Here is a 14,298-nt window from a genome sequence, read left to right as displayed (position 1 = left end):
AAGAGCAGTCAGTGCTTTTAACCACTGAGCCATCTCTCCAGCCCTATTTGTTATGTTTTTAAGATTTTAATTATGTGTATGTGAGAGAGTGGGGGTTTGGGAATGGTGTTATGTTCACAGAGTGCAGTGCCCAAGGAGACCAACACAGTGCTAGAGTTACAGTCATGTAACTTGTGCTTGTGCATGGGTGCTGGGAACTCCCTTCCCTCTGCAAGAATACCAGGTTATAATAGTTGAACCATTTCTCCAGACCCTGTTTATATTCTAGTCCTTTTTACTAGAGGGTTTTTACTGAGGATCGGTACAAAGAAGCAAAAGTGTAAACAATTAGAAACAAAACCCCCAAACTCCGGATTGCTTGGAGAAAATTAAAAACCCCAAGCCTTGGGTTGTTTTTTTATTTTTCCTACACAGATGGGATACTGAAAACTTGAAATGACCTAGAACTGGTTGTCTTAAGAGTGACCATATCTCACTCCTAGTGAAGGGACATGTGGCCTAACTCTTTGGTGAGAAGACCTTCCTGGGAGTATAGAATGGGCAGGATTGTGGCTTCCTGCAGACAGACTCATAAAAGTAACCTGGATGAGACCTTGGAGTTTAGATTTAATTGATTCAACTTATTTAAGTGTGAGGGAAACAGTCATGAAAATTACTTCTTATGGGAGGAGTTTGAATTTACGTTGGAATCTAACAGTTAAAGTCTCCTGTCACATGACCTTAGTTTATCACTCAGTAAGTGAAACTTTTAAGAGTCAGCATTTTCTTAGACCTCTTCAAACCAACTATTATTTTTATATGAATCTCTAAATAAATTAGCTTTCCCCACAAGATAAAGATATAAACCAGCTTCTTGGTATAAATGAAATTTTATGTATTTATTTATAAATAATTTCAATGTATAACTTGAGAATTCTGCAGTTTCCTCCAAATAAAAGAACATGCATATTGAAATGAAAAAAAAAGAAAAAAAAAAAAAAGAGTGACCATATCTGGGCTCAGCGGTTAAGAGCACCTGACTACTCTTCCAGAGGTCCTGAATTCAATTCCCAGCAACCACATGGTGGCTCACAACCATCTGTAAAGAGATCCGATGCTCTCTTCTGGTGTATCTGAAGACAGCTACAGTGTACTTATATATAATAAATGAATAAATCTTTAAAAAAAAAAAAAGTGACCATATCCCTCCTAAACATTTCCCTTAGATGCCCCCATCAAAACTCATGGTTAGAACAATAGTGCCATTTTATTCTAGTCTAGTAGGAAGCCTGGCTTTTATATTAGCAGGCCATGGTACACAAATAATCACTCAGACTGTCCAGTTAGTGCTCACTCCTTGCATGCACCCTAGGACTTCCACCTCCACTCAGCCCCTCCCTGTTCTCCCGGCACAGGAGGATTTGACCAGCCAGGCCGGTCGCACCTGCCGACTCCGGAATCCGAGGCTACGCGCACCAGACGACCGCCCAAGGAGTACACACCTTGACCCTGATCCTATAGCTCCACCCGGCTCCACCCTACCCAGCGGCCTCTCAACCCTTTTCTCCGCGTAGCTCCGCCCCGCCTCGCTTGGCCCGCCCCTCGCTGTTAAGAGCTCTGGGTCGGCGCTCTCTTGAATGAGAGGTTTTCCCGGAGACACCACGCTTTCCTTCAACCTTCCCAACGGCTCCGCCTTCCCGCCGGAGCCAGACTCTTCCCAGCGTGCCCGGCGACTCCGGCGTGCGCAGACTTGGGAGGGCAAGGCCCCCAGGGCCTGGCGGAGGTGCGCGAGGAGCAGGCTGGGAATTGTAGTTCTCGAGCGCTCGAGGGCGGCTGGAGACTGGCCGCCGGCAGGACTCATTGTCCCAGTGTACCCTGCGCCTTAGCCCGCGCGCTCGCAGCTTCTCGCTCTCTGCCCGCCCTCCCGCTCCCTTGCTAGCTCGCGCTTTCCTCGCGGATCGAAGAGACTCCGGCTACAGCTTGTGGCTGGGAAGGGAGACGGAGGCCGCAGCTCAGGGAAAGTGAAGCTGCAGTAGTGGCAGTAGGAAGATGTCGGGCGAAGACGAGCAGCAGGAGCAAACTATCGCCGAGGACCTGGTCGTGACCAAGTATAAGATGGGGGGCGACATCGCCAACCGTGAGTGCGGCCTCGGGGGTCTTGGAATCGAGGCTGAGAGGGAGAGGTTTGGGGCTGTCTCCGAAGGGATGTAGCGGCGGGGTCTTGCGGAGTGAGCCACCGAGGGGCGCGTGCCGACGGCCCGGGGCGACGTGGGGAGATCTGGTGTCGCCCCGGGAACTGAGCAGCCATGCCTCGGCTGGAGAGTGGAGGTGCGGGCCGGCGACCGCGAGGAGCGCAGAGAGGGGCCCAAGCATGCTCCGACCCTAGGCGGTTGGTAAGGAGGCAAGGCGGGTCGTCTTCTGCCCATCACCCTTCGGTCTGTCAGGATCTTTGCCCCTGACTGGCAGCAGTGAGGCCACCTCGAAAAGGAAGCGGCCAGCTGTTGGCGACGGAAGCGCCCCTTTGCCAGTCGCGGCTCTTGACCCGCGGGAGCCGAGCCGGCACGTGTTGCCAGGTCCCTGTACGGATCGCTGACTCCCCACTTCCTCTCCTACCGCTCCTACCGTGCTTCTCCACCACGTGCTTTGCTAAAGTCTTTACTTTAGGTCTTCTTGGTGGGGGCCCCCCTTCTCCCCTTGACCTAGCTTGGAGGGACCGTTGGAAGACACGACTGGAGCTTCTAACACAACTCTTAAAGATACCTGGCTCTCGTGTGTGGCTACAGGATTTAGTAGGATTAGCCTTTAATTTTTTGTTTTTAGAGTCTTTGCAGTGTTTTGAGGTTCTGCTTAGACAGCTGGGCAAGCCTGTCAATAATACTCAAAAGGGGTGGAGAGGGATTTTAGGAATATAAGCATTCTTATATGGTCTTTACTCTCTTTAACAGTTGTCTGCCACTTGGGCAAACAACTTTCCTGTTTTCTCGTTCCAGTTCTTCTCCCTTGCCCTCTTATTTTCTGGGGCTTTCTGTGTAGTCCTGGCTTTCCTGGTACTCCTTCTTAGACCCGGCTGGCCTGAGAGATCCGCCCACCTCAGCTTCCCAGAGTGCTAGAATTAAAGGCGTGTGCAACCACGCCCGGCTCTTTTCCATTTTTAAAAGTCGCTTGAGATAAAAACTGTCTTAGGTCTTTAGAAGGTCTTGACAAAATACTTGGAAGAAGGTATTTAGGATGTCTGGTTAAATCTGAGTTCTTTTGGATTCTAAAGAGTAACCAAAACATAAATCATCAAACCTAGAATTCCCATGTATCATAAAGACATACAAAATTAATACTTTTATTTGGGGTGATGTTTTAGTATTTGATAGTGGTTTGAATAAGACAAAAATTTCCAACCCTACAATTGCCTTAGGCGATTGTGACTCCAGATAATAGCTTTGAAAGGGTTACATGTTTTCTTGATATACTGGAAGTATACTTGTAGCCCTCTGAATCTTTGAGGCCTTAGGTTAATTCCCCTGGGCTTATATACTTATATGTGGGGAAATACAGCTACATAAATTATGATTACTACTTGGTGTCTGGGGAGGGAAGAAGGTAACATTTAGCAATGCTTCATCTTTGACTCAGCAATTCTCTACCTTCCCATTGTCCCTGACGCCTATAAATTTCTTCTGGTCTGCTTGTGAGTGTAGGGTATCTTGGGGCAGAGTTTCCTGACCATCGTGATTCATATTGCCATAGCATCCTTGGAGTGCGTGAGACTTGGGGCATATGCCCAAGTGTCAAGTAATTTAAAGGAGAGAAGTGAGTGCCCACCTTTATTTTTGGAAGGGAAGGTAGAAAGTAGAGCTGGGTGTGGTGGTCACCTTTAGTGCCTACACTTGTGGGAGGCAAAGGCAGGCAGGTCTACACCGTGAATTCTGGGACAGCCAGGGGTATATATGTCTCGAGAACAAAGACATTAACGATGGGTAGATTACTCCAGGACATATCCTCTCTCTCCCTTAGGACAATGAATGGCGTTAGGGCGTGTTAGAAACTAAACTGAGCTTCGGGTCCAATCAGATGATGAATGCATGCAGGGCTGATGGTGCCACTCTCTTGTCCCCAGGGGTGCTTCGATCTTTGGTGGAAGCTTCTAGCTCAGGTGTGTCTGTACTGAGCTTGTGTGAGAAAGGTGACGCCATGATTATGGAAGAGACAGGGAAGATCTTCAAGAAGGAAAAGGAGATGAAGAAAGGTAAGAAGGGAAATCTCCCTCTTAATTTCCTTAATTTCTCCTATTTGAACCCAACCACCTAGTCGCCCTCCCCCGATCCCCCAATGTCTGGTTAAGCTATTTGGAAATCTGAGTAGCACATGGGATGGGTATGGTTTCCTTCCCAGACTGAGCTGAGTATGGAAACCAAGTCCCAGCAGGGGGTGTTCCCTGGTGAGAGCGAGGTGGTAAGGTTGGTGCTCTTTTGCAGGTATTGCCTTTCCTACCAGCATTTCCGTAAATAACTGTGTGTGTCACTTCTCCCCTTTGAAGAGTGACCAGGACTATATACTCAAGGAAGGCGACTTGGTAAAAATGTAAGCTCAAGCCTTTCTGGAGTATTTGTCGTTTTCCTGCGTATTCCAACTGTCAGTTCCTAATGCAGTGCTCTGTCTCGTCTTCCAGTGACCTTGGGGTTCATGTGGATGGCTTCATTGCCAACGTGGCTCACACTTTTGTAATTGGTGTAGCTCAGGTAAGAGCTTTGAGGAGGGGATAGACTGCCGCTTGTGCTTTTAATTTGTACATAGCTTTTTATGTCTTTATTTTAAAATATATAGTCTATGCAGAAGTAAATGTCCATGACTTGAAGGACGTCTGTGCTTTTAATCTCCATTGTAGTATTACAAAATTTGGTCACACGTTAGTGGACTATACAGAATAATACAGGCTATGTTTCTTTATTTACAGGGGACCCAGGTAACAGGTCGGAAAGCAGATGTCATTAAGGCTGCTCACTTATGTGCCGAAGCTGCTTTACGACTGGTCAAACCTGGAAACCAGGTATAGTGCTTCCTTGTAATGCCAAAGCTTGACAGAGGAAGGTGAAGTGGGCATCTGTAAACAGCAGCTGACTGAGTGCCTGCCATCTATGCGAGGCACAGCACAGAGGGTATAATTCTTCCTGTGGAACCCATAAAGGCCATTCTTAGATGTGTGTGTGTGTCTGTGTCTGTGTGTGTGTCCGTGTGTCCATATTTTTTTATTATACATAAGTACACTGTTGCTGTCTTCAGACACACTAGAAGAGGGCGTCAGATCTCACTACAGATGGTTGTGAGCCACCATGTGGGTGCTGGGATTTGAACTCAGGACCTCGGGAAGAGCAGTCGGTGCTCTTAACCACTGAGCCATCTCTCCAGCCCCGAAACACGAGGTTTTACAGTTGTGTGTGAGTGCTGGGTGTGGTGGTATATGCCTTTGCATTTGTTCTTCCTTTTTGTGTGCTTTCTCGTGTGCTAAATGCTCACACTGCACTCAGTTGGTATTCATTCTCCTGATTAAGAAAGTTCTAGCCGGGGTTGGGGATTTAGCCCAGTGGTAGAGCGCTTGCCTAGCAAGCGCAAGGCCCTGGGTTCGGGCCCCAGCTCCGAAAAAAAGAAAAAAAAAAAAGAGAGAGAGAGAGAGAGAGTCCCTAGCCTGTACTAAGTTAGGCTAGTTCCTATTTTTCCGTTTGAATTTTTTTTTTTTAATTGGCTGTTTGCATCATGGTCAGTCCATAGCTGTTGGATCAGACACATTCTATGAGCTCGATATTTAAAAGTCATCTCTTCCTCCCTAGTGATCCCATCCTCCTCCCTGGGATCACCATATGTGATCCTCATCTGTAAACTAGGAAAAGTGTCAGAGGGACTCATAGCTTGGATGAAGAGGAAGATGTCTCCATGGGTAAAGGCCCTCGTACTCTGCCTGCTGACCTACCTGATACAAAATAAGAACTGTCTCTTAGAACTCACATCTATTAGTGATAAATGCATGCACACAAACACTAAGTTTATTTTCTTGTGCTTGTCTTGAAACAGCTCTTATTTTGTATATGCCAGGCTGGCCTTGAACTCGGATCCTCCTACCTCTGCTGCCCAAGTTCTGGGAGTAAAGGCATGTCTGCTTTGCCTGGCAAGGTTTTTTGTTTTGTTTTGTTTTGTTTTTTTGTTTTTTTGGGTTTTTTTTCCCCAAATGTCAAGGCCAATGATTCTCACACAACCCCATCTTTTCTACAAACAAACTTATATCCCAGCACTCGAGAGGCATCTGACCAGGCATCTAAGGCAGGCCTTTATAGGTTCCACGGGAAGAACTTACATTCCTAGCAGTCTCATTGGAAAATGTGGGGTTACAGCAAGGTTTCACCCCTAAATACTTGCTTATCTTTGGACAAATCAGCTAGATTTTTGAGTCTGTTTTCCTGTCCTCTGGATTGGGGTGTAGATCTGCTCTGTTCTTGAAGAGGTGTCGACTTGGATCGTGCTTATGAAAGCAGGTTTTTGTGGGTTGAGATCAGGTTTCTTTCCTCCATGTAGCCCTAGCTGTTCAGGACTCGCTTTATAGACCAAGCTGGCCTTGAACCTCAGAGATCCTCCTACCTCTGCTTCCCCAGTGCTAGGAATAAAGGCGCCACCCTCCCTGGATATAAGTCTGTAGCAATGATGGGTGAAGGAGAGTCATTGGTGAGGGGATGTTAGAAAGCTGGTTGTGAAGAGAGGTTGGAGAGCAGATATGACCTCACCTTTCCATTTGTGCTTGTACTTGTAGAACACACAAGTGACAGAAGCCTGGAACAAAGTTGCTCATTCATTTAACTGCACGCCAATAGAAGGTGAGACTTGATAACAGTGCCAAAGGTCTGCCTATGATGAGTGGTGATAAGTGGTGTAGGATTAAGACCCGTCCTGATTCTGCCTGGTTTCCATAGTCAGTATAATTGAGCCATCAAACTGCTTACATGGATAGTTTTGGAAGCCATTAGGGGGCCCTATCCCCCCATGCCGGTACCACAGGTTCTGTCCTGTCTGCAGGTATGCTGTCACACCAGTTGAAGCAGCATGTGATTGATGGAGAGAAAACCATTATCCAGAATCCTACAGACCAGCAGAAGTGAGTCCCAACTCCACATCTTCCCATGCTGTATTAGCTGTCAGGTTTTGTCTGTCTTGGATCAGCGTTACCCTCTCCAGACTACTGTGGGTTCCTATGGGTGGTTTGGTGTTGGTTTTTTTGTTGTGTTTTATTTTTTAATTTATTTTATTTATTCCATATATGTAAGTACATTGTCGCTGTCCTCAGACACACCTGAAGGTCTGGGATTCATCGAATCCCATTATGGATGGTTATGAGTCACCATGTGGTTGCTGGGAATTGAACTCAGGACCTCTGCAAGAGCAGTCGGTGCTCTTAACTGCTGAGCCATCTCTCCATCCCTTTTTTAATGATCTTAATTATATCTGTGCCTACCTGCTCCTCGAGCTGAAGTTAAAGGCAGTGGCAAACCCACCTGGTTCTAGTGCTGAGAACCAAACTCAGGTCTTGTAAAGAGGAGTGTGTGCCCTGAATTACTGAGCTGTCTATGCCTCTAGGGGAGCGGGTGGGTGTCACTGTGGAGTGGTCCTGACTGGCCTGGAACTGTAGCAGTGCTAGTGCCTTCTGATGCTGAGGTCGCAGGCTTGCTCCCTGAGGTCGCAGGCTTGCTCCCTGAGGTCTGGCCCTTTGTATTCATAGGCTTCCCTCTCTGTTCCTTTTAGGAAGGACCACGAAAAGGCAGAATTTGAGGTGCATGAGGTTTATGCTGTGGATGTCCTCGTCAGCTCAGGAGAAGGCAAGGTAATACCAGAGTTAGCAGAGGGATGACTTTTTGAAGATGTGTTCACCAGACCAATTTGACCTGATCGACTTCGCTCTTTCAGGCCAAAGATGCAGGACAGAGAACCACCATTTACAAGCGAGACCCCTCTAAACAATATGGCCTGAAAATGAAAACTTCACGTGCCTTTTTCAGTGAGGTGGAAAGGCGTTTTGATGCTATGCCCTTTACTTTAAGGTACTACATATGGCAAGGAAACCAGTCTGACTCAATTTGTACACCCAGGAATGGCTTCCCATCCTTGGCCCCACCCTCGCTCTCCTGCCCAGACTTGTAGCTCCTGCCTGAATGCTATTCCACCCATCTCCTTGTTGAATATAATATAGAACAACCTCAAACATAATTTCTGCACAAGAATAGCAGGGATTAAGAAATGCATGAGGGTTGGGGATTTAGCTCAGTGGTAGAGCGCTTGCCTAGCAAGTGCAAGGCCCTGGGTTCGGTCCCCAACGGTCCCCAACTCCGAAAAAAAGGAAAAAAAAATGCATGACTGAGTATGGTGGCAAATGCTTATGAGGCTGAGGCAGGAAGATCAAGCAAGAGCTTTAAGGCAGCCTGAGCTACATTGAGCAAAACCCTGTCTTAAACAGCAGGGCTACTCAGTGTGTACTGTAGCTCAAGAACTGTGTAAGACGACCAACCCAGGTTCAGCCCCTGAAACTCATGTAAGAGTAAAGGGAACCAGCCCTACATGGTTGGCCCCTGGCCTCCACACCTATTCCCTACCCCCCACCCCCATCATACATTCAGTCACACACTAATAAAAATAAATGCTGACAGTTGGTAGGTTGTTAAGAAAACTGAATCCGTCTTTGTCTCCCCAGAGCATTTGAGGATGAGAAGAAGGCTCGAATGGGTGTGGTGGAGTGTGCCAAGCATGAGTTACTACAGCCATTCAACGTTCTCTATGAGAAGGAGGGTGAGTCCTAAGGGCTTTCCATTCAAGAGCTCCCTCCTTGACTTTAGGAAAACTAAGTCAATTTTTACTTTCCCATAGGTGAGTTTGTTGCCCAGTTTAAATTTACAGTTCTACTCATGCCCAATGGCCCCATGCGGATAACCAGTGGTCCCTTTGAGCCCGACCTGTACAAGTCTGAGATGGAGGTTCAGGATGCAGAGCTGAAGGTTAGTGTTGTGTGGGCGTGTGAACATCGGACACTTGTAGACATCTTCGAGAGAAATGTCCAAAGTACTACACGTTGTTGTCCCACATTGTTCAGGTTTGCCATCTCCTGTTTTCCAGGCTCTTCTCCAGAGCTCTGCAAGTCGAAAAACCCAGAAAAAGAAGAAAAAGAAGGTGTGTGATCTTAGCAACGCATGCAAGCTCACCCCATGCTCTGAGACATCAACGTACAAATCACTTGTCTGTCTCCTGTCCACAGGCCTCCAAGACTGCAGAGAACGCCACCAGTGGAGAGACATTAGAGGAGAATGGAGCTGGGGACTGAGGTGGGTCCCCTCCCCAGCTTGTCACTCCTGCCTCACCCCCTCCCACCGCACCCCAGGCTCTGTCAAGTGCAGTTCGTCTTCTCCACCCAAGACTACCAGCAGAGCGGGGTTCTGCCCTCATCCCGGTCCCCCACCCACCCACCCACTCCTTTCAACAAAAAAACCAGCTCCGACTGACTCTGGTGTTGGGAGGCCAGGCTTCCCAACCACCGAAGACTACTTTTAGTAGAAAAAGAAATTGAATAATAAAATCAGGAGTCAAAATCCACCGTCGTCAAGCCCCTCTTTCTACTTTTCTACTACTCTGCCTGGTCAAGGTTTGTGGCCCTACTACAGAACAAAAGAGGAGGCAAGGTTAGCCACCAACATTGAAACCTCAGCTGAGGTTTCCATGACATTGATAGCAGTTCTCACTCGGGTTGTTTTCCTGTTTCCCCTGTCTGTCATACAGTATTTAATCTGCCCTCAAAGAGGGCTGGCTGTGGCAGATTCCTTGTGATCTGCTTGGGCAGGTATCTGTTCAGGCTCTTACTTCTAGAAACTGAAGTCTCCATTAAGAAGAGATTTTTATCTACTGAATGGATCTTTGTAAAATTTTTAGTCATTTTTTTGTGGAGTCCCTCAATTCTACCCATTTTCACAAAATTGTAAAGTGATTCATACCAACCTTGTTTCCCAACTCTGTTTCCAGTGCATTCCCCCACTTGATTTTAGGCCTACACTGAAAATCCCAGTGGGTTCTTGTTCCCTGTTTAAATGGTGGGGTAGAATTGGTTTGAAACAGGGTCTCACTGACTCTGGCTGGCTTCAAACTATGTGGACCAGGCCAGCCTCACAGAGATCCACCCGCCTCTGCCTCCTGAGTGCTAGAATTAGAGGTGTGTACCACCACACTCAGCTACCTAATTTTTAAGTTGCCTTCCTTGAAAGAAAAACCAGGAACCAGAGGAGTAGACTGAAGAGAACTGACTTTATGAAGCTGAGGACTTGGATGACTTGCTGGGGGTTTATAGAGGAAGGTTACACTTTGTACCTCTGGCATGCTGTTCCAGGGAACCAAGGCTGGGGTTTTTGAAATGACATGGCATTAAAATAAATTTGGATTTGCTCACTGTTATGTGTTCTCTTTGTGGTGGGGATGAAACAATTTATCTAAGATTTCTTTGTGTAGTCCTAGCTATAGACCAGGCTAGCCTTGGACTCCTTTCTGAGGGCCAGGACTAAATCTAAGCATCACCACTGTCCCCGAGCGATGTCTTAAGCTTTTCCTGTTCTTTGGAAGCATGTCACTCAAGGAAGTGACAATCAACTGAAGGGCTATCTATTTTCTCTAGCCTTGGCTGCCCTGGGTGCTTATGTAGACCAGGCTGGCCCTGAACTCTCAGATCTGCCTCTCTGCCAGTCTCTCAAGTGCTAGGATTAAAGGCAGATGCCACATCGCCTGGTTTTGAAATCTCAAAATGAGTATGTGTTACACAAGCGTTGTTAGGTTAGGACCCGGGCACTTAACTAAGTATAAAAGCAAGTTTGCTTTTATAGGCATTCGTATGCCTGGATTGTAGGCATATGTTAGTCACAACAGTGCAGTCACAACTGTGTGCGGTGCTGGAGACCTTTGTACATGCTAGGCAAGCATCCTCCCAACTGAGTTATATCCCTGGTCACCCCAAATATCTCTTAAGACAAGTTTTCAGTGTCTAGCTATGGTGGTTCTTAACCAGTTAAGAACAGTTTTAGTTTCACTACATGAGGCACTGCTGAACCATGATTACTGCAGTGAGCAAAGCAGAAGGGTAAATATACACGTCCTCTAAAAAACAGTGGTTTTGGTTTTCCTGGATTCATGAATTATGTTTTTTTTTTTTGTTTGTTTTTGTTTTGAATATTTCTTATATACATTTCGAGTGTTATTCCCTTTCCCGGTTTCGGGCAAACATCCCCTCCCCCTCCCCTTCCTTATGGGTGTTCCCTCCCCCATTGCCACCCTCCCCCCAATAGTCTAGTTCACTGGGGGTTCAGTCTTAGCAGGACCCAGGGCTTCCCCTTCCACTGGTGCTCTTACTAGGATATTCATTGCTACCTATGAGGTCAGAGTCCAGGGTCAGTCCATGTATAGTCTTCAGGTAGTGGCTTAGTCCCTGGAAGCTCTGGTTGCTTGGCAGAATTATGTTCTTAAAGTCATGGCAATAAACCACTTGCCTCAGCCTCTGGCCCTGGTGTTCTTGGTGTATGTCACCACACCTGGTTGGCTATTAGTGGGCATGCTGATTGACACACTATGGAGACGGGGTAATGTGGAGAAATCGTCAATTATTCTGCAGATCCCAAACCACCAAAAGCAAACTAAATGAGCCAAGTTACTTCAGAGTTCATATAAACTGGTAATTCGGATAGGTTTGTAAAGTGTTCTTTTCTCCAGTGTGAGACACTAGCTCAGGCTGTAAAATCGTCCCGTGGAGATTTTTACCTGGATTTTTAAATCAGCTGGAGGTGGAGCTGTGGCCCAGTTAACAGTGTTTATTGTCTGGTGTACGTGAAGCCCAAGGTTGGGTTCCCAGTTCTACATAGTGTATGTCCATAATCCCAGTATTTAAAGGCAAGAGAGTTGGAAGTTCAGAGACATCCTTAGCTATATAACAAGTTTGAGAGCAGTTCGGGATACATGAGACCTTGACTCAACAGAAAAAAGGCTGAGGCAAAAGGCTCATGAGCTCAAGTCAGCCTGAGCAATTAGTTTAGTTAAATCCCTTCTCAAAATTTGAAGGTCTGTCCTTTAATCTGGAGATGGATCTCTTGTAGCTACCTTGTTCCAGAGCAAGTTCCAGGGGAGCCAGGGAAACAGAAACCCTGTCTTGCAACACCAAAATAATATGTTTGAAGGTCTAAACTGGGTGTTGAGGGACCCACTCACTATTCGTCCCAGTGTTCTGGAGACAAAAGCAGACAGATTCTGAGGTCCAGGAGAGACCAGGCCTCTCAGACCTTGTGAAGAAGGGAATTTGAAGGACTAAACTCAGTAACAGTTCAATCTCAGCAGTGTGTCCTCTGACTTTGTTTTGGTTTTTTTTTTGGTTCTTTTTTTCGGAGCTGGGGACCGAACCCAGGGCCTTGCGCTTCCTAGGCAAGCGCTCGACCACTGAGCTAAATCCCCAACCCCAAGACAATCATTTTATGACGTTCTAGTTGTCCTAGAACTCACTATGTAGACCAAGCTAGCTTCAAATTCACAGAGATCCACTGAGCGCTAGGTTCCTATACCACCATACTTGGCTACAATAGGAAATGTTAAATCACTGAAAAGGAAGGATTATAATCAACATAAAAAAAAAAATTCTTGGAGGGGTTGGGGATTTAGCTCAGTGGTAGAGCGCTTGCCTAGCAAGCGCAAGGCCCTGGGTTCGGTCCCCAGCTCCAAAAAAAAAAAAAAAAAAAAAATTCTTGGGGTTGGGGATTTAGCTCAGTGGTAGAGCGCTTGCCTAGCAAGCACAAGGCCCTGGGTTGGTCCCCAGCTCCAAAAAAAAAAAAAAAAAAAAAAAATTCTTGGGGTTGGGGATTTAGCTCAGTGGTAGAGCGCTTGCCTAGGAAGCGCAAGGCCCTGGGTTCGGTCCCCAGCTCCGGAAAAAAAAAAAAAAAATTCTTAAATTTTGAACCAAGTGTGGTTGTGCAGTGTTGATCCCAGTGCTTAATCTGGCTAGATTAAACAGGCTAATCTCTGAGTCTGAGGTTGTGTCATGTATGGATCATGGTTGGTGAAAGCTACATAGACCCATCGTGTTTCAAAACAAAGTTTCTCTCAAATATTTTAACAAGATGAAGTCTATACTTAAGTTTCTGGGTTTGTTTGTTTGTTTTATGTAGACTGGCTTTATACTTGCTGTGTATCACAAGCTAACAGAATTTATAATCCTCAGTCTTCTCTGTGCTATAATGCCTGTTCTCCCTTTCTTTGGGATTAAAGACATACACCACCACAAATAGCCTTTTCTTCCTTTTTGTTTTTGTTTGTTGGTTGGTTTGGGGGGTGTTTTTCATGATAGGGTTTTTTTGTGTGGCTGTGGCTGTTCAAAAACTAGGTCTGTAGCCCAGGCTGTCCTCCTTACAGAGATCTACATGATTCTGCCTCCTGAGTGCTGGGATTAAAGGTGTGTGCCACTACTCCACTAGCCCTCAGTTACTTAGCAGATGTGCTTTGTGGTCAGAAATTCTCTAGTGACATTTGGCCTCTAAATGATCAATGAGGATCAAAGTTGCTTACTGATTCTCTTCCTAAAGAGCTGATCTACCCAGTGGTGAAACCGTCTTTAATCCCAGCACTTAGGAGTTGGGAAGCAGAGATAGGCAGATCTCTGTGAGTTCAAGGCTAGCCTGATCTACAGAGCTAGTTCCAGGACAGTCAGGGCTATACAGAAAGGAAAAAAAAAAAAGCAAACAAAATAAACCAAAACAATTGATCTATCACCTGTGATGGCTATTCTTGGTTGTCAGTTTAACTACATCTGGAACTAAAACGCAAAGTTGGAAGGCATATCCCTTAGGGTTTTGGTTTTTTGTTTGTTTTTTGTTTTGCTTAACTTGATCCACTTTTAATCTTGGTCTTTGAGGTAGGAATGTATACCTTTCATCCAGATAATTTGAACTGGGAAAATGCACCCCTTTAATCTGGACCTTCTATTGAGAAGACACACCTTAAATCCGGATCATTAATTCAGATTTAATCTGGGCCAGGACTACTAGAATCCTATATGAGGACTGGGAAGAAAGAAGCTTTTGCTCTTTGCCAGTTTGCCTCACCTGCTAGCAAGTCTGTTCCTTTGGGATTCCAGTTTATACTGAAGGGGAGATAAGACATCCAGCCTTGTGCACTGAGCAACTACTGGATTTTTGGACTCTATGTTCACAGCCAGCCATCTTGTAATTCATTCATTTTAATACCCTTTCTCTATAGATTTATATCTAGATCTATAAATTCTATAAA

General features: G+C 46.0%; 1 protein-coding gene across 1 annotated transcript; it reads left to right on the top strand.

Moving 5' to 3' along the window:
* Positions 1 to 1,637: 1,637 nt before the first annotated feature.
* On the top strand, positions 1,638 to 9,591 carry Pa2g4 (proliferation-associated 2G4). Its single transcript, XM_032909154.1, has 13 exons — positions 1,638 to 2,116; positions 4,091 to 4,219; positions 4,449 to 4,554; positions 4,643 to 4,712; positions 4,928 to 5,020; positions 6,770 to 6,833; positions 7,033 to 7,111; positions 7,756 to 7,834; positions 7,918 to 8,051; positions 8,699 to 8,793; positions 8,872 to 8,999; positions 9,118 to 9,171; positions 9,257 to 9,591. Exons 1-13 carry the CDS (start codon positions 2,029 to 2,031, stop codon positions 9,320 to 9,322), a joined length of 1,185 nt encoding a protein of 394 aa, XP_032765045.1. The 5' UTR covers positions 1,638 to 2,028; the 3' UTR covers positions 9,323 to 9,591.
* The last annotated feature ends 4,707 nt before the right edge of the window (positions 9,592 to 14,298 follow it).

This window comes from Rattus rattus, chromosome 1, assembly GCF_011064425.1.
Source record: "Rattus rattus isolate New Zealand chromosome 1, Rrattus_CSIRO_v1, whole genome shotgun sequence".
Lineage (NCBI taxonomy): Eukaryota > Metazoa > Chordata > Mammalia > Rodentia > Muridae > Rattus > Rattus rattus.
This window is presented reverse-complemented; position numbering and strand designations above follow the sequence as displayed.